The 27,613-nt window shown below is 41.8% G+C and overlaps 1 protein-coding gene across 4 annotated transcripts in view; it reads left to right on the top strand.

Annotated features, from left to right (window-relative positions):
- Positions 1-27,613, top strand: part of aplp2 (amyloid beta (A4) precursor-like protein 2) — a 128,460-nt gene that overhangs the window by 71,210 nt on the left and 29,637 nt on the right. For 3 of the 4 annotated variants that reach the window (XM_052039745.1, XM_052039744.1, XM_052039747.1), the window contains exons 6-10: positions 7,472-7,635; positions 13,152-13,282; positions 23,624-23,698; positions 25,166-25,324; positions 27,121-27,249. In XM_052039745.1, the coding sequence (XP_051895705.1) occupies positions 7,472-7,635; positions 13,152-13,282; positions 23,624-23,698; positions 25,166-25,324; positions 27,121-27,249 (658 nt within the window). The remainder of the gene's footprint in view (positions 1-7,471; positions 7,636-13,151; positions 13,283-23,623; positions 23,699-25,165; positions 25,325-27,120; positions 27,250-27,613) is intronic. The other variant, XM_052039746.1, reaches the window with a different exon arrangement.

Below are 27,613 nucleotides of genomic sequence, written 5' to 3'. Positions count from 1 at the left end.
TCAAGAAGGAAAAGGAAGCATATAAGGTTTAGGAAGCTGAAATCAGATGAAGACCTTGAGGATGATAAAGAAGCAAGAAAAGAATTCAAGGAGGGAATTGGAAGAACCAGGAGGAGCCATGAAAAGTCTTTGGCAAGTAGGATTGAAGAGAATCCCAAGGCATTCTATACATACATCAAGAGCAAGGGGATAACTTGGGAGAGGGTAGGACCACTTAACGATAAAGGAAGGAACATGTGCTTGGAAGCAGAGAATGTGGTGAGGTCCTAAGTGAGTAGTTTGTGTCGGCATTTCCCAAGAAGAAGGATGTGGAGGATCGTGAGATCAGTATGGAGTGTATTAATATGCTGGGGATTTTGAGATAAAGAAGGAGGTCGTTTGAGTCTCTTAAAGAGCATTAAGGTGGATAAGTCCCCAGTACCTGTTGGGATATACCCCAGGTTATTGAGAGAGGCAAGAGATGAGATTGCTGGGGCCTTGACCAAGATCTTTGTGTCCTCTCTAGCCACAGGTGAGGTTCCAGAGGACTTGGTGAGTCGGTAATGTTCCATTATTCAAGAAAGGAAGTAGGGATAATCTTGGAAACTATAGTCTGGTGAGTCTCATGTCAGTGGTGGAGAAGCTGTTGGAGAGGATTCTTAGGGATAGGATTTCTGAGCATTTGGAAAACCATAACCTAATTAGGGACAGTCAGAATGGCTTTGTGTGGAGCAAGTCGTGTCTTGGTAACTTGACTGAGTTTTTCCAGGAGGTGACAAAGGTGTTTGATGAAGGTAGAGCTGTGGATGTTGTCTACGTGGATTTTAGTAAGGCGTTTGACAAGGTCCCTCGTGGGAGGCTGAACCAGAAAATTGATGCATGGGATCCATGGTGACTTGGCCATTTGGATTCAGAATTGGCTTGCCCATAGAAGACAGGGTAGTGGTCGATGGGACTTATTCTGGCTGGAGGTCTGTGTTCTGCAGGCGTCTGTACTGGAACTTCTGCTGTTTATGATCTATATAAATGACCTGGATAGAAATGTTGATGAGTTAGTTCATAAGTTCACTGACAATACAAAGATTGGTGGTTTTGTGGCTCGTGTAGAAGAGTTTCAAAGGATACAGCAGGATATAGATCAGTTGTAGATATGGGCAGAGAAATGGCAGACGTTTAATCCGGCCAAATGTGAGGTGTTGCACTTTGGGAGATCGAATATAAAGGGACAGTACACTGTTAATGGCAGGAGCCTTAACAGCATTGATGTACAAAGGGATCTTGGCATCCAAGTCCATAGCTCCCTGAAAGTGGCTGTGCAAGTTGATAGGGTGCTAAAGAAGGCGTATGGCATGCTAGCCTTTATTATTCGAGGCAGAGAGTTCAAGAGTCGGGAAGTTATGTTGCAGCTTTATAAAACTCCGGATAGGTTGCATTTGGAGTATTGCATTCAATTCAGGTCACCCCATTATCGGAAGGATGTGGAGGCTTTGGAGAGGGTACGAAAGAGGTTTACCACGATGCTGCCTGGATTAGAGGGTATATGCTATAAGGAGAGGTTGGACAAACTTGGGTTGTTTTCTCTGGGAGCAGTGAAGGCTCAGGGAAGACCTGATGGAAGTTTCCAAGATTGAGAGATGTAGATAGAGTAGACAGCCAATGTCTTTTTCCAAGGGTCAAAATATCTAAAACTAATGCACATGCATTTAAGATGAGGGGGGTAAGTTCAAAGGAGCTGTGCGGGGCAAGGTTTTTACACAGAGTGGTGAGTGCCTGGAATGCACTTCCAAGGGTGGTAGTGGAGGGAAATACGAGGGAGGCATTTAAGAGACTTTTAGATAGGCACATGAATGTGCAGAGAATAAAGAGATATGAACATTGTGTAGGCAGAAGGGGTTAGCTTTGTTAGGCATTTAATTACTAGTTTAATTAGTTTACCACAGTGTCATGGGCTGAGGGGCCAGTTCCTGTACTGTACTGTTCTATGTAAATGGTTACGTTGGTCAGTTTAAAAATTTTGATTTTCTATTTATTAATTTGTTAATAAAGTCAACTTTTATTGCTTTTGAAAATGACTACTTGTCATGAAAGTCATGGTAAGAGTTCACTTGAAGGGGACCTGCAAGTGGTAGTGTTCCCATGTATCTGCAACCTGGTCCTCTTTGATTTGGGAGTTGGGAGTAGCCTAGCCAAGTAACTGTAGGACATTTTATAACTGGCTTACAATGCAGCCACAACATGCTAGTGATGGAGGAAGATGAAAATCAATCAAGTGTGCTGCTTTGTCCTGATTACTGCAAAAGCAGCACACATCTGGCAATGGGGGAGCATTCTGTTGGAGTCCTGATGGGGGCGTTAAGAGGTGAGTCATGACAATATACCCAGCTTCTAATCTGCTCCTATGGTCATAGTATCTGGCTGATTGGGTTGAGTTTCTGATTAACAACCCACCTAAATGTTGGCAGTGAGGGACTTGGCGATGGTAATACTGTTTAATATAAAGGGTGGCTAACTGATGGAAAGGCTTACTGCTTGGGACTGTAAATCTTATTTGCCACTTATTAGCATATGCCCAAGTGTTATCTTGGTCTTGCTACATGCAGGCATAGGCTGCCTCATTTTATAAGGCAAACAGTATTGAAATTAATGCATTCATCAAAATACTTCCTCCTTATGTTGAATGAAAACTCATCAGTGAAGCAGCTGAAGATGATGAGGCTATGGACACCGCCCTGAAATGGTGGCCTCTGGCTGGGATGACCGACCTCCAACATCGAAGGTGTCTTCTTTGAATGAGGTAGAGTTCCCGAGATGCTCATTGACTTGGATATTATCAGGGCTTCTTGATGCCACATTCAGTCACACACTGCCTTGGTGTAAAGGGCAGTCACTCTCATTTCAGCTCAGAAATTCAGTTCTTTGGTCCATTTTAAGCCTGCGAGGCCTGGTGAAATCCAAACTGGGCATTGGTTATTGGTGAATTATCAATGAGACCTTTCATCACATTGCTGATTATTGAGGTAACTAGATGGCAATTATCTGGACTAGATGTATCCTTTTCGTAGACAGGATGTACGTGGGAACTCTCCACATTCTCGGTTAGATGGCAGTGTTGAAACTGTACCAGAAGAGCTTGGCAGGAGGGTGAGCAGAAGTCTTCAGTAGCACAGCTGCGATCTCGTCTGGTCCTGCAGCCTGTACTGTGCTCAGTATTCTCTGGCATTTCTCCGTATTAAATGGAGTGAATCAAATTGACTGACAATTGCTTCTGCAATGGAGGGGATCTCAGGAGGAAATATTTCAGCCATGTTTGCAGCACTCGCATGCTGGGTCCTACTGTCATTAAGAATGTAATTCATTTCTTTTCCCAATTTAAAATAAAATTACCAGCTAATCTCATTAGACCCAACAGCGCATTGCTTACTTTGTGGTTCCTCTGGCAGGCTTTATGAAAATTAAGACCTGCAGTGTCAGCAGGCCTGCTGATGTCCATCAACTGGTATCATGCTCACAGTTTGGTGAGCTCTGAACTTGTCCAGAATCTTTGCCCCTAAGGTCACTTTTAAATCTTTTCCCTCTCACCTTAAAGCTATGCCCTCTAGTTTTAGACTTCCCCTACCCTGGGAAAACGACTGTGACCATCTATCTTATCTCTGCCCCTGATGATTTTATAAATCTTTATAAAGTCATTCCTCAGCCTCCCTGGCTCCAGGGAAGGCTGTCCCAATCTATCCAGCCTCTCCTTATAACTCAGGCCCTCCAGTCCCAGCAACATCCTTGTGAATGTTTTTTGCACCCTGTCTAGCTTAATCATATCCTTCCTATGGTATGGCGACCAGAACTGCACACAATATTCCAGATGCAGTCTCACCAACATCTTGTACAGCTGCAACATGATGTCCAACTCAAAGCCCCGTTCAATGAAGGGAAACATGTCGTGCACCTTCATCACCTTTTCTACCTATATTGCTACTTTCAGGGAACTATGTACTTGAACCCTTGGGTCTCTTTGTCCAACTGCACTCCTCAGGGCCTGTCATCCGCTGTACAAGTCCTGCCCTGATTTAACTTCCAAAATGCATCACTTCACACTTGTCCATATTAAGTTCTATCTGCCATTCCTTGACCCACTTTCTCAGTTGATTTAGATCCTGTGGTTGCCTGACACCCTTCTTCAATGTCCACCACCCCACCAATTTTGAAGTCATCCGCCAACTTATGAATTATACCACCTACGTTCTCATCCAAATTGTTAATATTGATGACGAACAACAGAGGACCCAACATCATGACTGGTTACAGGCCTCCAGTCTGAAGAACAATGCTTCACTACCTTCTCTTGACTCCTTCCACCAAGCCAATTTGCTAGCTCACCCTGTATCCCATGTAATCTAACATTCTGGACCAGCCTACCAGGTGGGACCTTGTCAAAAGCCTTGCTAAAGTCCATGTAGACATCCTCTACTGTCCTGCCCTCATCAGTCCTCTTGGTCACCTCTTTAAATCATTTTCATGAAACACTATTTTCCCCCCACACAAAGCTATGCTGACTCTACCTAGTCAGTCCTTGCCTTTCCAAATGCAGATAGATCAGAATCCCTTCCAATAAATTTCCCACCACTGATGTTAGGCTTACCGGCCTCTCGTGCTCTGGCTTGTCCTTGCAGTCCTCCTTAGCCAGCCTCCAGTCTTCAGGTACCTCACCAGTGGCTAACGAAGTTACAAAAATCTCTACTGGAACCCCTGCGATTTCTTCCTTTGTTTCCCACAACATCAAAGGATACACTTGGTCAGGTCTCAGTGATTTATCCACCCTTGTGCGCCTCAACACCACCAGCACCTCTTTTTTCATAATGTTTCGATGTGTTTCTGGACATTAAGATACTCTTTCCCGAATTCCTTGGCTTCCATAATACAGATGAGAAGTATTCATTTGCAACCCAGCCCATCTCCTGTGGCCTGACACATGGATGACCACACTGATCCTTAAGGGGACCTATTCTCTCCCTAGTTACCTTTTTGCTCTTAATATACTTACAGAATCTCTTGGGATTCTACTTTACCTTTTGGGCCAAGGATATCTCTCTTGGTGGCACATCAGCCAATGGTCCACTTAACCAGTTCTGCGTCCTCATGATATTTAAAGCAGAGACTGGGGCTCATAAAGCATAATTCCCATTTCTTGGTGCCCTTGTTGTTGAATGCTTTCGCAACCAGCCACCTGAATTGTTTTGAGAAATGTATTCTAGCTCGGAATACACCCACAAACTGAGACTCTCAACTTGAGCTTTCTTATTAGCATAATATTGGTAACTAATCATCTTTTTCTGTCATGAATTCTGATATAAAATTATTTGCTGTATATTGATAGTCCAGGGAATCTATCCTGAGGAAGCCAGATGACTGGAGGGTAGCTCATGTAGTTCTGTTGTTTAAAAAAGGATCTAAAAATAAACCAGGTAATTACAGGCCAGTGAGCCTGACATCAGTAGTGGGTAAATTATTGGAAGGTGTTCTGAGAGATCGGGATATACAAGTATTTGGACAGCCAAGGGCTGATTAGGGATAGTCAGCATGGCTTTGTGCATGGTAGATTGTGTTTAACGAATCTTGGAGAGTTTTTCAAGGAGGTTACCAAGAAAGTAGATAAAAGAAAGGCTGTGGATGTTGTCTACGTGGACTTTAGTATGGCCTCTGACAAGGTGCCACATGGAAGGTTAGTTCAGAAGGTTCAGACTCTAGGCTTCCATGGAAAGATTGTAAACTGGATTCGAAATTGGCTGTGTGGGAGAAGACAGAGTGGTGGTGGATGATTGTTTCTCAGACTGGAGGCCTGTGACTAGTGGTGTGCCTCAGGGATCGGTGCTGGGGCCATTGTTGTTTGTTGTCCATATCAATGATCTAGATGATAATGTGGTAAATTGGATCAGCAAGTTTGCTGATGATACCAAGATTGGAAGCGTGCTGTGGACAGCGAGGAAGGCTTTCAAAGCTTGCAGAGGGATCTGAACCAACTGGAAGAATGGACCAGAAAATGGCAGATGGAATTTAATGTAGACAAGTGTGAGGTGTTGCATTTTGGAAGGACAAATCAAGGTAGGACATACACAGTAAATGGTAGGGCACTGAGGAGTGCGGAGGAACAAAGGGATCTGGGAGTTCAGATACATAATTCCCTGAAAGTGGTGTCGCAGGTAGACAGGGTTATAAAGAAGGCATTTGGCATCCTGGCATTCTTAAATCAAAATATTGAGTATAGGAGTTGGGATGTTATGGTGAGGTTGTATAAGACACTGGTGAGGCCAAATTTGGAGTATTGTGTGCAGTTCTGGTCACCTAACTATAGGAAGGATATGTGTAAGATTGAAAGAGTGCAGAGGAGATTTACTAGAATGTTGCCGGGTCTTTGGGAGTTGAGTCACAGGGAAAGACTGAACAGGTTAGGACTATATTCCTTGGAGCGTAGAAGAATGAGGGGAGATTTGATCGAGGTTTACAAAATTATGAGGGTATAGACAGAGTAAATGCGAGTAGGCTCTTTCCACCTAGACTAGGAGAGGTAAGTACGGGAGGACATGGCTTTAGGGCGAAAAGGGAAAAGTTTAGGGGGAACATTAGGGGGAACTTCTTCACCCAAAAAGTGGTTGGGAGTGTGGAACGAGCTGCCATCTGATGTAGTAAATGTGGGCTCACTCTTGAGTTCTAAGAATAAATTGGATAGATACATGAACAGGAGAGGTCTGGAGGGTTATGGACTGGGTACAGGTAAATGGGACTAGCGGAATACCGTTTTGGCACAGATTAGAAGGGCTGAATGGCCTGTTTTCTGTGCTGTAGTGTTCTATGGTTCTAAGCCCTCAGTGGCCCCAAATGGGTAATGGTTATCTGATTCCTAATATGGTTATCAAGATCTTGCCGTGGCCAACACAGTCCCCTATCATCTAAACCATTATGACTGTTCTAATAGCAGCTATCATTGTCTTTAGTTGAGATCAATATACAATCCCTGTTCTGTCTTTTTTTCAAACGTAGTGTATCAGCAGGAGACACTGGTGGCAACAGACATGTGTTGAGGATTACAGCAAATGATGAATTGTATAGCAGGTAGTAAATTAACTCTGAAAATAAAGTCCATTGAAAGAGCACTGAAATGAATGCTACGACTGCAGCTTCTCCTGAGAAACTGAATGGTGGAGAAAAATGTAGTTTGGAAGATACTTGCAAATGAATTATGTGCATCAGATCAATTTCATTAATTTGAAATGCATTCATCAGGCTTGGACAATACCCCAGATTTGTACAGATGACACAATTTCTATAAACTCGCAATTGGCACATTAAAATCCTGTGGGACGTATCAGCATCACTGAGTCACTGAGGTGATACCTGTGTTCCCAACAGTAAAATCTGCGAAATGGAAAATGCGTGTGGTTGTGAGGACTTAATTTTCTGGTGTTTGCAATGTTTTTCCAATGAATTTGTACTAATTATTCAGCAGAGAGGAGTCAACTGAAGTGGAAAGAGATCCTGTTGTGGAGGAGAAGGACAATGATAATCTGGATTATGACTATGATGAAGAGGATGAATATGCTGATGACTGGGAGGAGGCAATCAGTGAGGAGAACTTGTACAAAGAGAACATTGTCAATGATGTGAAAGGTAATAGATTAATTGTTGTTTTATGTCATGTTACAGTGAGGCTAAAATAAAAATGTTACATTGGCTTTCTCATGGAACAATATTTAGATTGCTCCTTTTATGTGGGGGTGGGGGGGGGAAGTCTTCTGCTTAACAATAACTTGAACAGAAATGGAACTGTCTAGTAACCTTCCAGTAACTCGCAACAGTGCCTGCCACTTCTTTGTTAATTGCTGGGTGGAAGGCACCTTCTGAAGTGTATTTTGGGAATGTTACCAAGAATGAAAATTCTTTAAACTTGTTTATGTAGCCTCAAGGCAAGTTTGCACTGGTAGGTGATACAAATCCAACTGAATCAAAATGTAAAGCAGGACTTCATATCGTGTGCTACACAGATGTTTAAAAATTGGAATGGAGCATGAACCGAGTTTGCATTTTCACCCTCCAGCTGGGTGAGCCGCATGGGACAGCATATCCATTTGCAATTGCTCTTCTCTGTTTTTAAAGTATTAAAGTATTTTTTAAAAATACTTTTTAAATATATTTGCTCTTTTCCATATTCTAAGCTCTTTGATCTTTTCTAGCATCTCAGACACAACACCTTGTCACTGACCATGTCATATAAAGTCCATGTATAATCGTTTCCCAGAAAGCAATGTCACAATCTACAATCTCCTCCAGATATTGGATGATGTTAATCAAGCAGAATTATCTTTTGGGAAATCTCTACTGGCTAAGATGCTATCCAGATTGCAGGATAAACTTCACTGTTGTGGACAAGATGAGGAAAACTACAGAAAAGGAACTTTATTGTGGTAATTTGCAAACTATCTTAAAATATTTGAACAAGGACATCCCTGCTGACCTTCGTGAATAAAGATACCATGTTTGCTATCCTCCAGCCATTTGGCACCTTGCCTTAAGGTTCAAATATCCCTGTCAGGGCCCAGTAGGCCTTTGCCTACCAAAGCAGCCTGGGATACATCTCACCAGGCTATGGGTATTTACCCATCTTAAAACCTGCGGTGACATCTAATTCCTCTTCCTCATTAATGAATTTCACTGTTGCCCTCCTGAATTCTTCAAATGCAACGAATTTCTCCTTAGTGCATGCAGATGAGAAAGTATTCATTTGAGACCTTGCTCACATCCTCTGGCTGCACTTTGGTCCCAGAAGGAACCTACTGTTTCCCTGGGTGCCCTTTTGCTGCTAATATAAAATGCCACTTACATTTTGTGGCCCCTCTTTGTCTCCTAACATTTTTAAGTCATGCCCCCACGTACATTCTATACTCCTGAAGGGCCTCCATCTTTTCAGTACTCTATATCTGCCATATGCATCCTTTTTTGTTCTTTCCAACCCTCTATCTCCTGATGTCCAGTGTTCCTTGACTTGTTATCCTTGCCTTTCTGTTGACCGTGAAGCCTCATTACTTTTGAATTATTCCCACTTGTTGGATGTAGACATAGCTGCATGTGGCTGCTCTGTCTTTTTTGCCAGGCCCTGTCTTATGATATCGAAATTGGCTGCCGCAACCCCCCCCCCCCCCCCTCCAAATTCAGTACCTTAATTTCCAAACCATCCATATCCCTTTCGTTAATTACCGCAGAACTTGCAAAGTTACAATTATTATCTCTAAAATGCTGTCCAACTGACACTTCAACCCTAAGATTAGATCCAGTGGGACCACGTGTGCAGGGTCATAAAGCTCTCCAAGGTGCTCTTCAAAAGTTTCACTCATTTTAAGCCTTTCACACTGTCTCTCCCTGTTAATACTTTGAAAGTTGAAGTTGTCTACTACTACAACCCATTACTCTTGCACCTCTGTGATTTGCATATATATCTGCTTCTCTGCCTCTGGCTGACAGTGGTCTATCCCCAGAAAAGTGATCAACTCCCTTTTGTTCCTGTGATCTCCCTTTGTGTAGCCTCTTAGACTATTCTCTCTCATTACTGCGGTAATGGATTCCTTAATCAATAATGCCACCTCTTCATTTCCCATCCCCCCACCCACCAATCCCTGGAAAGTTGAATTGACAGTCCTGCCCTTTTTACAGCCATGTGACAGCTGCAAATGTGAGGTATCAACCTTCTGAAATCAATCTGCCTGATTCACTGCAGTTTAGCTTTCCATTCTTCCATGTGCCTCTCGCACCCATGTCTGTTTTTCTTATTGGACTGACTTAGTTTCCCTTCTAGGTTTGACTATTCATCTTCTCTTTGCCCCAACCCCTGTCAAATTAGTTTAAACCCTCCCCAGTAGCACTAGTAAGGATGTTGGACATGTTCTGGTTCAGTTGCAACAGGTCCCACCTTCCCCAGGAATGATGCCAGTGATCCAGAAATCTAAAGCTCTCACTCCTCCACCATCCCTTAAGCCACACATTTATCTGACCTGTACTCCTATTTCTCTATTCATCAGCACATGGCATGGAAGTAATACAGAGGTTACAACCTTATAGCTCCTTAAATCCATGCTGCGGGATCTCATCTCTTTGGTCCGTACTGTAGTTATGTTGTAAGTACCAGTGTGGACCACATTTCTCCCATTTAGAATGCTCTGCAGCTGTTCTGTGAAGTCCTTGACCTGGCACCAGGGAGGCAACTGTCTATTTCTCTCACCAAGTTTCCTACCATTATTTCCTTGGAATCTTCCTCCTCCACCCACGGTTCCATGATCTTGGCTCAGTATGGACTCAAAAGATGCATCCACCTCCACTATTTTACAAAATGGTGTAATGACTTCTGAGTGCAATGAACTCAAAGGTTTCTCTACCTGCCTGCCTCTCTTCCTTTGGTGGTCACCCATTCCTTCTCTGACTACCTTTCATTGTTGTACTGTGACTACCTCTTAAAAACCTGCTATCTGTGTAGGTTTCAGTCTTGTTCAGTTGGTGCTCTAGTTCCAAAACTCAGTCCTCAGGCTGGCAAAACTGGAGGCACATGTGGTTATCCAGAGGGTAAGGTGCTTCTCAAAATTCCCATGTGCTTCAAGCAGTACAATGAACTCACCTGCTATGCTTTCAATATGGAAAGGACCCCTTAAAGTGTCTGTACCCGGGAACTACAGACCTCTGATCTGACTAACACCAATGTCACACTATCTAACTAAAGACCAGAGCTGAGAAGATGCCACAGACCTTCCTCACCGAAGTCCCCTCATTCACAGAAACCTATAGTCTGAGACCCCTGTGCTCCACAAGATCCACTGGAAAAACCACCCTTCCTGCTGTGAAAAAAGTATTTGTAGTATGTTTGTGGGAATTTTGAATTTGCTGTCAGTTACACAGAAGAATGTTGGAAGTTGCATTGTGAAATGCTGATATTTCCTTGCAAAATCTTTTTTATGTTAGTTTGAAGTTGACGTCAGAAGTTTGCTGCTTTAAATTCACTGTATGGATGCAGTTACTTAATAGCTAAGAAATCCATGAAAACGAGGTTTCTCTCAAGCTTGTATCTGGCTGTTGTTTACACCTGTGAAAGGCCAATTGTTGAATAAAGCAGCAGAGTAAATGGGGTAAATCGTAAATCGTCTGAAGTCACACCAGTCATGCACACAACTTCTCACACTTGTCTGTTTTTTCTACTTGGAAATATGCCACTCTTGGCATGCTTAGATGTTGGAGTGCCAACCATTTAGTTTATGACATGCTAATCACGAGTGCCTGCACTCCGTTGCTGAACTCTCCATAGAGCTCGCCCTACTTGCGTTATCGTTGGTAAGCAGCTTACTAATATTTTTCCACTCTGTATCTTGTATTATTTATCTCTGTCTGCACATTGGACCCAGTTGCCATGCCTGTAGATTAAGCCCCTGGAATAGTATTCCCATAACCATATCTTACACTCTGCTCTACAGCTGTCTGCCCACAAGGGGTTATTAATTGGACCTTGCTGGCCCGTGATGCCTCATCGGTGTTTCAACATCACCATGAAGAAATATGTTCAATTCGTCCACCAGCATGAGTACCATCAGGTTTTTTTTCTCAGTACTCTTTCCTTCCAGTGTTGAGTTTATTTCAAATAGTGTTGTTATCCCTGTGGAACAGGCACTCCACATCCTCAACAGTTGGTCACTGAGGGAATGAGGCTTACATTACACATGCATGTTGCTATGTATCTTGTTCCACCTGGACTCGGCAGTTTGGAAACATTGACATGTCCTTTAGATGGCAAAAGCATAGAAAAAGCTTATGTGACAAGTAGAACCAACAAAAGTACTAAGCATGCTGGAGCTCAGTCTGAAAATTATAGGCTCCAATTAAGGAGAATTTGCATTCCAGCTAACCTGTGGGTCCACAAAGATTATCTTTTATGAGGCTCCACAATCAAAAATGTTTCATGTAGGTCCATTCATGCTTCTCAGCTGGTGACACCCTGAAGCCATCACTAAATGCTGTACATAAAAACCCAGTGCCGCTGTGTTAACCTTGTTTCTTTCATCAATATACTTCCAGCCAAGCTTCTAGGGGGAATCCTCGTTGTACTTCAGGTTGCAGTCTGGAGTGTTTACCTGCTTGATTATTCTTTTGTGTCCGTGAAAGGTTATGGCCCAGTTTCTACCAGCTGATGATGCCTTGGGTTTCATGGTTCCAGGTGACACTTTTTTTTGCTATGGTTGCTGAAATTCAAGACTGAGGAGGGGGAAGTGTGAATATTTTTAATTTATTATGTGGCTTTTTGTGGGTGAAATCCTGCCTTACAAATTTGATTACGGAGGTAATTAAGAAGATTGATGAAAGTAGGGCAGTAGATGTTGTCTGGTTAGGCACTTTGGAGTATTGTGTGAAGTTCTGGTCGCCACTGTAGGAAGGATGTGGTTGTGCTGGAGACAGTGCAGAGGAGATTCACAGAGGAGTTATGGGGAGAGAGTGGACAGGCTGGGCTTGTTTTTCCTGAAGTGAAGGAGGCTGACAGATGATGTGATAGAAATATATACATTGCCTCCCCTGCATCAGGACCTGTATCTTTATCACCCAGAATCTAATCAGGTAAGAGTGTAGTCTGGATAGTAAGAATTAGACATTGCATATTCTGGAAAGTATGACCTCTGTGCTTAGATGAATGTTTCCAAAAAAAAACATGCAAATGAACACGAGTAGGATGCTAATGATAATCTGACATGTTTTAAATGCAATAGATTGTTAAATAGAGCACCATTTTGAGCACAAGTTTTCCGATTGCTTCTGAAAATTCATTATTGTTGAACCTCTTGTTTTGTGCTGGGTTCACTTGGAGTCCGTGTTACTGCCTGATTCCCAATGACAAACTTATTTTTTTCCTAAACATTTCTAAAAGTGTAGAATTTGAATGCTATTGATTTAACGAATTCAGCGAAACACCATGTTGTTTCGACACACTGATACATGGAAATTTGTAGATAATATTTATAACCGAGTCTTGGTGCAAAAGAAACCAAGGGAATTGTGTTCAACACTGCAGAAGTAATTTGTGTTTGTTGTGAAATCCAAGGTCTCCAGCATGCAACCCTGAGCTAATAGAAGGTCCTGAATTTGACTCATCTTCTGTCTTGCAGTTCTTTCAACACCTCACCCAACTGATGATGTAGATGTTTACTTTGAGACACCTGCAGATGCAAATGAACACACACGCTTTGCAAAGGCTAAACAGCAATTGGAGGTCCGACACCGTGATCGCATGGATAAGGTAATGATTGCTTGCTTTCATAGCTCAGAGACTGAAGGGGAATTCATCCATGAGCCTAACTGGAAATCTCTTCCCATTGTTTCAAATAAATATGATACCATGGCAGAATGCTGCAATTGACTTCATTTCAGTTAATCTTTCCATAAACGATAGCCACAATAATTGGAAGTTAACAACTTGGGACTTGCATTTAATCTGAGAGCAATATTACAGAACACAGCTCAGCCAGCCTACACTGACATTTGAAAGAGGTATCCAATTGATTGTACCCCCTCCCTCTGTTCTCACACCACACTCTGCAAATTTTTCCTATTCAGATATATATAATTCTTCTTTGAAAGTTACTGTTGAACCTGCTTGTACTACCCCTTGTGGCAGTGCATTCCAGAATCTAATAAGCTGTTTCTTTTTCAGAAGTAACTTTATATCTCCTCTGGTTATCTTGCCAATTATTTTAAATTTCTGTCCTCTAATTACTGACTTGTCAGTGAAAGCAGTTTTTCGGTGCATGCTGACAAGCACTTAAAGCTTCTGAAGAAATTTGTTAAATCTCTTCAATCTTCAGCAGTCTTAAGAACAATTCCACCTTCTCTTGTCTAGTATCACACTATGGTTCTTTAATTCGGTCATCATTCTGGGATATCTCCTCTGCCATTGCTCCGGAGAGAGAAGAAAAAATTGGACTTGTATATCACCTTTCTCCACCTTGATGTCCCATAATGCTTTGCAGCCCTTTGAGCACATTTTGAAGTGTAGTTGGCATCGTCTGGAGAAAACAGCAACCAATTTTCATGCAGCATGCCCCCACAAACCCCTGAGATAATGACCAGATAAACCTCTTACTGGGGTTTATTGATGACAGTGAGGAGCAAACCCTTGCCACATCCTGAAAATAGTTGAGAGTACTGATAGGGCCTTGAATTAATGTCTCATCCCAAAGACCATACTTGTACAGTGGAGCAATCAGTCAGCTTATGTTATGTTCAAAATCTGCCCCGGTACTTGTAACATAACCTTTGGTGTGAACTGCTACCCCCTGAGCTGCAGTAGACACATGATGATATAAAGTAATACAAAAATCTCTTGGGGGTCAAACTAATAAGAGTTTGAAACATGGCACATGAATTGTGTACAAAATAAACCAAAAGCCAAGGAAGCAATGGGGTGATTCAGAAGGCGCTGTTGTGCAGCTGTTACTGGAGACGCAGTAATACACAGACACGTGTCCTGATGCAAGGTTTCGACTTAAAACCTCGACAATTTCTGTGCTCCCACAGATGCTGCTCAACCTGTTGAGTTCCTCCAGCACTTTGTTGTGCAGCTATTACTGCTGCCTTAGCTCCAGGGACCTGGGTTTGACCCTGACTTCCAGTGAAGTTTGCATGTTTTCTGTGACCACATGGGTTTTTCCAGGGTACTCTGGTTTTTTCCTACATCCCAAAGATATGCAGGTTGATAGGTTATTGGGCCACTGTAAATTGCCCCTATTGTGTGTGTAGATGAGGGTTAGAACCTGATGGGAATATGGGGTGAATAAAATGGAACAAATGCAGATGGGGCTTTGTGGTTGATGCAGAGTTGGTGGGATGTGGGGTCTCCTTTTCTGTGCTGTATGACTCTGACTTTGTGGATTGTGAGATGCCTGGTATCCTACTGTAGGACAGGCATGGTAGGGCAGTGGTTAGCGGAATGCTATTACAGCGCCAGTGACCCGGGTTCAATTCCAGCCACTGTCTGTAAGGAGTTTGTACGTTCTCCCCGTGTCTGCGTGGGTTTTCTCCCACGTTCCAAAGACATACGGATTGGGAAGTTGTGGGCATGCTATGTTGGCGCCAGAAGCATGGCGACACTTGCGGGCTGCCCCCAGAACACTACGCTAAAGATGCATTTCAAAGTGTGTTTCGATGTACATGTGACTAATAAAGATATCTTGTGTGAACTCTGACGTGCCACTGAGTTATGTCAGTGCATAGTCATGTATTCTGCACTAAACCAACACTTTCTTAGCTGTCTAGTTTGCTATGGTAGCTTTAGGTGATAGAATAAGAATTCTATATTCTTTCAACATCATATGAAGCACTAACATATGACTTAACTGATGTCTGCAGATTGAAATGTTTTTGGTAGAATTCAGAAGTAATAAAAGAAAGAAGTCTCTTGTGGGGGAGGTGTACCAGTGCTCAAGCAGTACTAATTGATAGGACACAGTATAAAAGACAGAATAATGGGAGCTTGTCTGAAGTGTGCAGTGATAATCACGGGGATTTTAAACTACATTCAGATTCGAAAGTCAGATGGACAAAGGTAGCCTCGATGAGGAGTTCAAGTGTTTTCAGGATAGTTTCTTGGAACAATATGTGCTGGAGCCAACCAGAAAGCAGGCTATTCTAGACCTGGTATTGTGCAAGAATAGAGGATTAATTAATGACCTCATTCATTAAGGCATCCCAAGGTACTGCAGTCACAGTACTGAGTTTTATGTTTATGTTGAAGGAAAGAAGAATATGTCCAAGACTGGTATTTTAAATGGAGGCAAGTAGGACATGAAAGCAGAAATAACTGAAGTAAATTGGCAAACTAGGTTAGCGGTTCATTCAGTGAAGCTGCTGTGGCAGACATTGAAGGGGATTTTTCAGAATACAGAACAGATGCATTCAAAGAAGACAAGTTCCAAAGGGAAGACTTGGCATCCATGGTTAGCCAGAAAAGTTAGGGTAACAAGTCAAATGATCTGAGGTAATATAAGAAACAGCCAAGAACGATGAAAGGATTAATTAGCAAGGATAAATTGAAGCATGATAAAGCTAGCCAGGAATTACAAAAAAGCAGTAAGCGTTTCTATGGATACTTAAAAAAAAGTTAACTGAACGAGTCTTGGAAATTGATAAAGCAACACAAGAAGATAGCAGATGACTAAATAGTTATTTTGCATCAGCCTTTGCTAGGGAGGATACAAGTAATACAGTGGCATGCAAAACTTTGGGCACCCTAGTCAAAATTTCTGTTACCGTGAATAGCTAAGCGAGTAAAAGGTGACCTGATTTCCAAAAGGTATAAAGTTAAAGATGACACATTTCTTTAATATTTTAAGCAAGATTACTTTTTTATTTCCATCTTTTACGGTTTCAAAATAACAAAAAAGGAAAAGGGCCCGAAGCAAAAGTTTGGGCACCCTGCATGGTCAGTACTTAGTAACACCCCTTTTGGCAAGTATCACAGCTTGTAAACGTTTTCTGTAGCCAGCTAAGAGTCTTTCAATTCTTGTTTGGGGGATTTTCGCCCATTCTTCCTTGCAAAAGGCTTCTAGTTCTGTGAGATTCTTGGGCCGTCTTGCATGCACTGCTCTTTTGAGGTCTATCCACAGATTTTCGATGATGTTTAGGTCGGGGGACTGTGAGGGCCATGGCAAAACCTTCAGTTTGTGCCTCTTGAGGTAGTCCATTGTGGATTTTGAGGTGTGTTTAGGATCGTTATCCTGTTGTAGAAGCCATCCTCTTTTCATCTTCAGCTTTTTTACAGATGGTGGGATGTTTGCTTTCAGAATTTGCTGGTAGTTAATTGAATTCATTCTTCCCTCTACCAGTGAAATGTTCCCTGTGCCACTGGCTGCAACACAAGCCCAAAGCATGATCGATCCACCCCCGTGCTTAACAGTTGGAGAGGTATTCTTTTCATGGAATTCTGCACCCTTTTTTCTCCAAACATACCTTTGCTCATTGCGGCCAAAAAGTTCTATTTTAACTTCATCAGTCCACAGGACTTGTTTCCAGAATGCATCAGGCTTGTTTCGATGTTCCTTTGCAAACTTCTGATGCTGAATTTTGTGGTGAGGACGCAGGAAAGGTTTTCTTCTGATGACTCTTCCATGAAGGTCTTATTTGTGCAGGTGTCGCTGCACAGTAGAACAGTGCACCATCACTCCAGAGTCTGCTAAATCTTCCTGAAGGTCTTTTGCAGTCAAACGGGGGTTTTGATTTGCCTTTCTAGCAATTCTACGAGCAGTTCTCTCGGAAAGTTTTCTTGGTCTTCCAGACCTCAACTTGACCTCCACCGTTCCTGTTAACTGTCATTTCTTGATTACATTATGAAATGAGGAAATGGCTACCTGAAAACGCTTTGCTATCTTCTTATAGCCTTCTCCTGCTTTGTGGGCATCATTTATTTTAATTTTCAGAGTGCTAGGCAGCTGCTTAGAGGAGTCCATGGCTGCTGATTGTTGGGGCAAGGTTTGAGGAGTCAGGGTATTTATAAAGCTTTGAAATTTGCATCGCTTGGCCTTTCCTAACGATGACTGTGAACAAGCGATAGGCCTAACAAGCTAATGAAGGTCTGAGACCTTGATAAAGTTATCTGAGAGCTCAAATCTCCTGGGGTGCCCAAACCTTTGCATGGTGCTCCTTTCCTTTTTTCACTGTAAAATTGTACAAAACAAAAATAATACATTAATCTTGCTTAAAATGTTGAAAAGAATGTTTCATCTTTAACTTTATGACTTTTGGAGATCAGTTCATCTCCTACTCACTTAACTATTCACAGTAACAGAAATTTTGACCAGGGGTGCCCAAACTTTTGCATGCTACTGTATCTCTGAAATAGGTGTAAATCACAAATTGGAAGGGAGGGAGGATCTCTGGAAAATTATCATCTGGGCAGTAGTGCTGAGCTGCGGGTGCCAAGTCTCTGGGTCTTGCAGGAGTATTAAAAGGAGTGGCTGGTGAGGTGGTTGACGAACTAGTTTTAATTTCCAAAATTTCCAAGGTTCAGGGGGTTCCATTTTTATTGCCAAATAGCAAATGTACTCATTTATTCAAAAAGGGTGGGGGATAGAAAGCAAGAAATGACAGATGTTAAGCTAATTGGCCTCTCATTGGGAAAATGTTAAAAGTGGTTATTAAAAATGTTACAGCAAGATACTAAGAAAAGTTCAACATTATCAGACAACACCAGCATGTTTTCTGAAAGTGAAATGTTTGACCAGTTTACTGGAGTTCTTTGAAGAAGATGCAAGTAAATGGGATTATTGTAGATGGGTACAATGGCAGCATGGTGGCTGAAGAGCCTGTTTCTGTGTTGTGCAACTGTGATTCCAAGTAATGTGCTGTGGATAAAAGTGGTATCTATCCTTGCATTTCCATAAGGTGTCCATTAAAGGTTATTGTGCAAGAGAAAGTGTAATGGTGTAGGAAGTGGCATATTGGTATGGATAGAAGATTGACTGACCCGCAGAAAACACTCGGCACAGTTAGCTGTTGGAGCTGAGTTGCGCCAACGGAAAACTTCCTGCTCCTCGGGGATTTGGTTCTCTTATGAATCAAAAAATTTCATGGAATGAAGGGTGGTTTCAGGAGAAAGCCTGACCTGAAATGTATAACACATTGATTGGTATTTTTGGTATTGGTTTATTATTGTCACTTGTACCAAGGTACAGTGAAAAGCTTGTCTTACAAACCGATCGTACAGGTCAATTCATTACACAGTGCAGTTACATTTGAGTTAGTACAGAGTGCATTGAAGTAGTACAGGTAAAAACAATAACAGTACAGAGTAAAGTGTCACAGCTACAGAGAAAGTGCAGTGCAGTAAGCTGCAAGGTCACAAGGTAGATCGTGAGGTCATAGTCCATCTCATTGTATAAGGGAACTGTTCAATAGTCTTATCACAGTGGTGTAGAAGCTGTCCTTAAGCCTGGTGGTACGTGCCCTCAGACTCCTGTATCTTCTACCCGATGGAAGAGGAGAGAAGAGAGAATGTCCCAGGTGGGTGGGGTCTTTGATTATGCTGGCTGCTACACCAAGACAATGAGAGGTAAAGACAGTCCAAGGAGGGGAGGCTGGTGTCTGTGATGCGCTGGGCCATGTCCACAACTCTCTGCAGTTTCTTGCGGTCCTGGGTGGAGCAGTTGCCGTACCAAGCTGTGATACATTCAAATCGGATGCTTTCTATGGTGCATCGGTAAAAGTTGGTGAGAGTCAAAGGGGACAAACCAAATTTCTTTAGCCTCCTGAGGAAGTAGAGGCACTGGTGAGCTTTCTTGTCTGTGGCATCTACGTGATTTGTTCAGGACAGGCTGTTGGTGATGTTCACTCCCAGGAACTTAAAGATCTCAACCTTCTTGACCTCAGCACCGTTGATGCAGACAGGTGCATGTACACTGCCCCCTTTCCTGAAGTCAATGACCAGCTCTTTTGTTGACATTGAGGGGAAGGTTGTTGTCATGACACCATTCCACTAAGCTCTCTATCTCCTTCTTGTACTCCGACTCGTCGCTGTTTGAGATACGTCCTACAAGGGTGGTATCATCTGCAAACTTGTAGATGGAGTTAGAGCAGAATCTGGCCACACAGTCATGAGTGTATAGGGAGTAGAGTAGAGGGCTGAGGACGCAGCCTTGTGGGGCACCAGTGTTGAGAATAATCGTGCTGGAGGTATTGCTGCCTATCCTCACTGATTGCGGTCTGTTTGTTAGAAAGTCAAGGATCCAATTACAGAGGGAGGTGTTGAGTCCTATGTCTCGGAGTTTGGTGACAAGCTTGCTTGGAATTATTGAAACGTACCCATTTCCATTTCCCCACCTCAAATCATCAATTTTCCTGTTGTATTGTTGGATCACTGAACTCTTGACCTCACAATCTACCTTGTTGTTGTCCTTGCACCTTATTGTTTACCTGCAGTGCACTTTCTCTGTAACTGTGACACTATATTCTGCATTCTGTTATTGCTTTTTCCTTTGTACTACTTCAATGTACTTGTGTTTTGAAATAATCTATGTGGATGTCATGCAAAACATATCATGGTACATGTGACAATAATAAACTAATTGTCAACAATCAAGCTATATTAGGAAGTTTGCAGATAACATGAACTTAGGTGGTGTTGATAGTGAAGAAGGTTATCATAGATTACAGGGGGATCTTGATCAGTTTACGAAGTGGGCTGAGGAGTGGCAAATGGATTTCAATACAGATAAGTGTGAGGTGATGCATTTTGGAAAGTCAAACCAGTGTAGGACTTGTACAATGAACGTTATGTTGCAGTTGCATACGTCATTGATGAAGCCGCACTTGGAGTAGTGTGTGTGTTTTGGTCACCCTGTAATAGGAAGGATGTGATTCAACTGGAAGGAGTACAGAAAAGATTTACGAGGATGTTGCCAGGACCAGAGGGCCTGAGTTATGGGGAGGGGTTGGTCAGGCTGGGTCTTTATTCCTTGAAATGTAGGAGAATGAGGGGTGACCTTATAGAGGTGTTTAAAATTATGAGGGGCATAGATAAGGTGGATGGTAACAATCTTCTTCCCAGGGTAGGGGAGTCCAAAACTAGGGGGCAGAGGTTTAGGGTGAGAGGGGAAAGATTTAAACTGGATTTAAGGGCAACTGTTTCCATGCAGAGGGTGGTAAGTATATGAAATGAGCTGCCAGAGGAAGTGGGCGAGGCAGGTACAATAGTATCATTTAAGGAGCACTTGGACTGGTACATGTCGGGAGGGGGCTTAGAGGGATGTGGGCTGAACACAAGAGATTGGGACTAGCTGGGTGTGCGCAGTGGTCGGCATGGACAGGTTGGTCCGAAGGGCCTGTATCCGTGCTGTATTGCTCTATGACATTACATTAGAAATTATAAATGGGTCTTTTTCCAGTTATCAGAATGTAACGAGTGGTGTACCACCGTGAGCAGTGCTGCAGCCTCAACTTTTTACAAATTGCAGAAATGACTTGGATGAAGGCACCAGAGGTATTGTTGCTAAATTTGCTTTTTAGACAAAGGCAAGTAGGAGAGTAAGCTGTGAAGAGAACCTCATAAGGCAACAACAGGTAGAGATGAATGGATAAAGATCTGGCAAGTTGAGTATAATGTGAGAATTGTGAACATGTCCATTTTAGTTGGAAAAATTTCAAATGATGAGAGATTGTGAAGGGATTTGGATGTTCGAGTGCATGATTCACATTAAGCTAATATGCAGCTTCTGCAAGTAAATTAAGAAAGCTAACAGGACAATATTGTTTATTGCTAGAGAAACCATATACAAGAGTAGCGAGAATATGCCTCAGTTTTTAATGCACTAATGAGACCACATCTGGATAACTGTGAAAAGCTTTGGTCTCTTAATTGGAAGCAGTTCAGAAGAAGTTTTTGGAACACTCTTCTTCAAAGAGCAGTAGAAGCAGAGTCTTTGAACATTTTGAAGGGAGAGGTAGTTATTTTCTTGATAATGAGGAGGTGATGGGTTAACTCGGATAGACGCAACTGAGGTCACAATCTGATTAGCCGTGATCTTGTCAGGTGGCAGAGGGGGGTCTCTGAGTGGCCGACTTCTAATTTGTACATTTGTTTATAAATGGACACTGTTTTTGACTCATAGCTGGGATATAAATAGCAGTATATTCACATGATGGTTGTTCTTTTTCTACTGTGTTAATATGTTTAAATACTGATACAGACACTTCAGCCCATAGTTGCACCCTCTGCGATGCCATTTTTCCAGAAGAGCCATTGAGCTAAGGCCTGATCTGTAAATGGACATGATGGATCTCTACGTTATTCAAAGAACAGGGGAGTCTGGGTTGTTAAGCTAGCCATATTTTATCATTTAATTGAGGATGCTAAAATCAATTATCTAACCTTATTCCTGTTTGTGGACTTTGCTTGGTGTAACTTGGCTGCCCCATATTACAGCAGTGAATAAACTAAAAATATTATTGTCCATTGCATTGCTGAACTCTCCATTGATCCAGAGCAGAACGGTGAAATGAGGATCCACTTGCACTTCATTTCTGCTGCTGTGCTTCATGGCTGGGAAAGGTATCAGGCAAACGGTGACCCCATTCAAGATGGAAAAAGATCAGTGCTGGTCTAGTTTTAATACTTAATATGTTTATGTTTTAAATGGAATTTTTAAAAATTATTTCAATATATCTTTCTGAATAGCTTTTACATGTTTCTGTCCATTAGATACTTTTTAACAGAAAAAGTTACAAAGCCTTTGAACTCTTAGCTGTAAGGGCATTGTAGAGGCAGGCATCAGAAAATGCTCCCTGAGGCCTGCTTTATCTCACCAGACTGTGTATGCAGATGGTTAGCCCTTGGAGTCTAGAAAAGCTAAGCGAGGGTGTGTGGTGAAGCGGACTGGGTCAGGGATGATCTGGCTTGTTATTCATTCTTTACAAAGCAAATAACTAATGCATGTCCAAAACTTACTGACTGCAAGCACTATTACATTGCCAATAGTGAAGCTTTAGAAGGAGGCCATTTGACTGTCGTATCCAGAACACAAGAAGTACTCTGAGTTTAGCTATTGCCATAGTGATGCTGGAAGGCCAGGGTGCAATTTGGATAATACTTCCTCCTTTTTATGAACTTTAAGCTTTAGTAAAATTCACATAAATGGCATTGTTTAACAAATTAGAAAGAAAATTCCTTTAGTTGTTTTAAATGTTAATGAATAGTTGCTTTCTAAACCCTCTTCCTATCTGCTAACTGCAATGATGTATGTGAGTAAATCATCAGATAAAATTGGGTTAAGAAGAGGTGTGATGATTGTGAACATTTCAGCATGATTCCTTTCAGTGCTTACCCCATACTTATTGTGTTGTTATTTCTAAGGCCGCTGATAGTCTGCAGTCGGAATTTTGTGTCCAATTCTGGGCATTGTTATGGGAAAGAAACGAAAGTCTCGAGTGTGCAAAACAGATTTTCTGGAATGACTTGAGCTATACAGACAGACTGAAATAATTGATATTTCCCTCCTTTGGGGGCGGGGGGTGAGTGTACATGCTGTGTACATGTACATACGTGTACATGGATGACCTGTACATGCTGTACCTTGATTTTCTTTCTGTGATCGACTTGACACAAGTCAGGAATATAATGCAATCTTCCCAGCTGCCTGGATGAATGCAGCTCCTAACCAGAAGAATTAAAAAAAAATGATTAGATATTTGCTACCTCCTCCACTCCAATATTGCTACAGTGTATGATGTCTGTAGGAAGCATTGCACTATATCAACAGCACTCTGAAACCAGCAGCTCTATTGCCTGGGGGAGGATCATGGAAACCCTGCTACCTCCAAATTACCCTTCAGGATCCATGCTGTCCTGACACAAAAAATTATTGTTTCTTCATCTTGGCTGGATTAAAATTATGTTATTCCCCATCCAAAACTTTATCACAAAGGAGACAACTTACCACAATTATATCAGAGGTAATCTGGCTTTTGTATTGATCACTGAAGGAGATTTTGAAATAGTTAATCTGGGTGACCTGATTTTTTTTTTCCAAACTCTTGATGGGAAAATTATTTTGAAATTATTGACTAACTTAATTTCTTTTGCTCCCAAAATTAGGTTCGAGAAGAGTGGGAAGAAGCTGAACGACAGGCAAGGAATCTGCCAAAGGCTGAGAGACAGATGTTGGTTCAGGTATAAATGCATTCCAACATGAACTTTGTGATGTTAGAAATTTGTGGTTGTATTCTGTTTTTTGCTTGTTGTGGAATTTGAGACCAAAACCATAGAACAATACAGCACAGTACAGGCCCTTCAGCCCACCATGTTGTGCCGACCTTTAAACTACGCTTAAGACTATCTAACCCCTTCCTCCCACATATCCCTCTATTTTAAATTCCTCCATATGCTTATCTAACCGTCTATTAACAATGGTACCAATTTACTTCGAAATATTTGGCATGCTGCTTACATTTTACATATTTCACATGTTGTTCTCCTTCTCCAAAATAAGTAGTTCCTTGAGAGTGTTGTATTGGTGAATGTCAGGGAATTATGTATTAATAATTATTGCAGCTTTGAATGTTGACCTTGGCATTTTAGCACCTGGGCCTACTTATTGAAATTAGGGGGAGTTTCATTATCTGAGGAGTGAATGCTCCTTAGTCTTCAGCACACCTCTCCACTTGGATGGAGGAAAGTTCAGTGATAAAGCAGGTTAATTTTTCAGGAGCTTGACTGGGACATGTGACAATAATAAACCAACTTACCAATGTTGTCTGATTCCCATCGACTTCAGTTGTACTGTCTGTATTTAATGAAATGCTGGATTGTCTGAGCTCATCTTACAGCATGCTGCTTCTGTTGTTTAGAATGCATTTGATCCTGTGTTATAGTTTAATCATGTCACCACCTCACTTTTCGGTACTTCTGGTACTGCTGCTTGTGCCCTTCTATAGTCCTGCCTTGATGGTTTTTTTAGAACAAGGGATAAGTTGGATCATTAGGACAAATCATAAGGTACCACCACTGTGGATCAAAGTGCTTCACTGATTCCCAGCCTTTGATTGATGAAGAGGAGGTTCAATGAGATTTTTTTGCCTTGTGTATTGGTTCTCTTACCGTCGACCAAAGGCGGTGTCCGATAATTCTTTCAGATCTTCAGTATCTTATTGGGTAGTGGTGTATCTGAGCCTGCTCTTGGTAATAGACAGAATTTTGCCACTCAGAGCAGCCTTACTATCAATAGCATGTTTTTATAAGTGGTGTTAAATATGAATTAAACTTATTAATACTTGACCTGATACTGTGAGACTTCAGTTGCAAGAGCAGATGATGCTCCAGTTTAACGTATCATCTGAAAACCAGCAGCTCTAACTATGTAGCAGTTTCTTAGAAATGCATTTAACACATCAGCATGAATCGCATGTTCTAATCTCTCAAGTCACTTTCTAATCCAAATATTATGATTCTGAACCGTAACTGCTGCCACTAAGTTATAGGTGACGTGGTCAATTTAATTCTTAAAAATGTTTTGTTCCTCGTCTCCCATTGACATGTTCTAATTGCTTTTGAGTTTGTATTAAATGTTTGTGTCTGAGTATTATGTTGTGTGCCAAGGGGATGTGCTGTGCAGTATGTTGATTACCCCCTTTTACTCAGCATTTCCAGAACATGGTTGAGGCTGTGGAGGAAGAAGCAGCCACTGAGAAGCTGCAGTTGGTTGAAACTCATCTTGCTCGTGTTGAGGCCTTGCTGAATGATCGTCGACGTATTGCTTTGGAGAACTATCTATCTGCACTGCAGGCAGATCCACCACGGGTGAGTACTGATTGCTTTCAGTCCTGATGGAATTTGGAAGATGAAGATTTAGGAACAGCAATGGCTCAGTTAACTTTCATTTGATAAAACTGATCTTTTTTGTGTGGAATAAGTCAATCAGGGTGGGTACCTGCTTCATTAACAATTGCTTCACGTGCCCATTAAAGTTTTAAGTTTGTGACATCAGAGGATTAGTAATAAAATAAAGAATTTTATCTGTGTGCTTGTTCCCAGGTAAAGCAGTACAGGTTACTGCAGAGGGGTAATCATGGTTCCAGTTTCTGTATTTTCACTACTAATGCACACTATTTGAGCTTAGTATTGAGGACAGGTAGCTATTCAATTGGCAGATAGGTACAATAACCAGAACTCATTGCTGTAGTCTGGTTTCAGTTAGAATACCAGACACAAAATGTAAAATTTAATGCATTTTCAGCAGTATCATCCAGCTTTTAATGTCCAAGGTATATAAGGAGTGAAAGCATACTGGCTTCAAACATTATCTTCTGTATTTTCCTTGGATGAAACTGTTTCATGTTGCTGTGCTGGGACACATTGTCTTCCATTTGAATTGTGGTAAATAGATTGTGCCAGATCTTCTTACTGTTGCTGTTGAGAATGCGTGCATTGAGTATATCAAAAATTAACAACACCAGGCTTGGCATTCATCTTACTATCATCCTGAATCTTGTTTACTGCAGCAGCCTGGATCTAGCTGGTTTATTTGGTTTGATTGCTAATACTGCTGTCTTATCCGGGACATGTCAGAGAACTTCAGTGCTTTTTTAAAACACTCAGTCTTTTATTTTTCTCTTGTACGTAAAATGTTCCCCCTTCCCTGTCTCCCCCGTCCTCTTCCCCACCTCATCCTTTCTCCCTTCCAGAGCTTTTTTTGTATTTCAGCTTGTCTTTTCCCTCCGCTTTCCAAACTTCAAATTAATTCACTCTCCCACTTTTATCCCATCTTTATCCCACTTTCTCCCTGCACATGACTTGAGCATTGTTTTTTAATTGACCCTGTTTTTTCTTTGGTTTCCAATATTTCTTTCAAAACAGAAGGGGTGCTGCCAGAGTTGATAGTGGAGGCAGATACAATTAATGCACTTAAGAGGCTCTTAGATCGGCACGTGAATGTGCGGAGCATGGAGGGATATGCACATTGTGTAGGCAGAGGGGATTAGTTAGGCATTTAATTAGTTCAGCACAACATTGTGGTCCAAAGGACCTGTTCCTGTGCTGTGCTATCTTGTGTTCTTTGTTAAAAATTATGAAAGGTGGATATAGGACTCAGATAACATGAGCTATCTATGTGCATTTGAATGAATAATTGGGAAAGAAGATTGGCTATGAAACTGACAAGTTCTCAGAAGAGAGAGTGATGCTTAAGAAATGCAAGGAGAGTGGGGTTGGAAGATCTTTGATTAGACTTGGTCCCAGCATCTGGAAGTGTGCTTTAAGGTGATCATTCAAGTAAAAGCAAAAAACTGCAGGTTACTGTTTGTTTATAATAGAAACTAAAGCTGCTGAATCACTGGATCAGGCACAGCATGTTTAAAGAGAAACATTTAGAGTTTTGGGACAATGGCCTTTCAACAGAACTGGAAGAAATTGCAGATTTGACAGAAAATGAGACACACTGTGAATGCCTGTTCTGATAGAAGAGCAGAGCTTCCTCAAGCCAGGCATTCCAAAAAGAAAAGGGGGAGTGAATTGAAGTTTGAAACAAAAGTCGTGTACTGGATTTAATCGTGTGCTTCTGCTGGATATTGATACATGTTGAAATATTTCCATTGCAGCCTCATCGCATCCTGCAGGCCCTGAAACGTTATGTGCGTGCAGAGCAGAAGGATCGGCAGCATACTCTTCGGCATTACCAGCACGTAAGGACTGTGGACCCAGAGAAAGCGGCACAAATGAAATCCCAGGTAAGTGAAACAGTTGAAGTGCTTCTGTTATCCATGAGAGTTGTAACATTTCACTGTTCAGTGTCTGGTTTTGCTCTGGTAAGTTCTCTAAGCATTAACTCCATAAGTGCTGGCTCTGTAAATGCAAGTTGGAGTAGATCTTCAATAGTTTCTAATTCTTACAAAATTCAGTGAAAATAATCATACTGTTGAAAGAATAAAACGCTGTTTGGAAAATGCAGTCGTATGCATCATTATTGCATTACTGAGGGGTTCATATATTTACATTTCTTCGAGGGCTTTTCATCAGGTTGCACTGAAATGTGGTATCTGTAATGTGGACAGTTGGAAAAATGAAAGGCATGTCAGTAAGGTGAATGACATC

The sequence above is a fragment of the Pristis pectinata genome, chromosome 27 (assembly GCF_009764475.1).
Source record: "Pristis pectinata isolate sPriPec2 chromosome 27, sPriPec2.1.pri, whole genome shotgun sequence".
Lineage (NCBI taxonomy): Eukaryota > Metazoa > Chordata > Chondrichthyes > Rhinopristiformes > Pristidae > Pristis > Pristis pectinata.
This window is presented reverse-complemented; position numbering and strand designations above follow the sequence as displayed.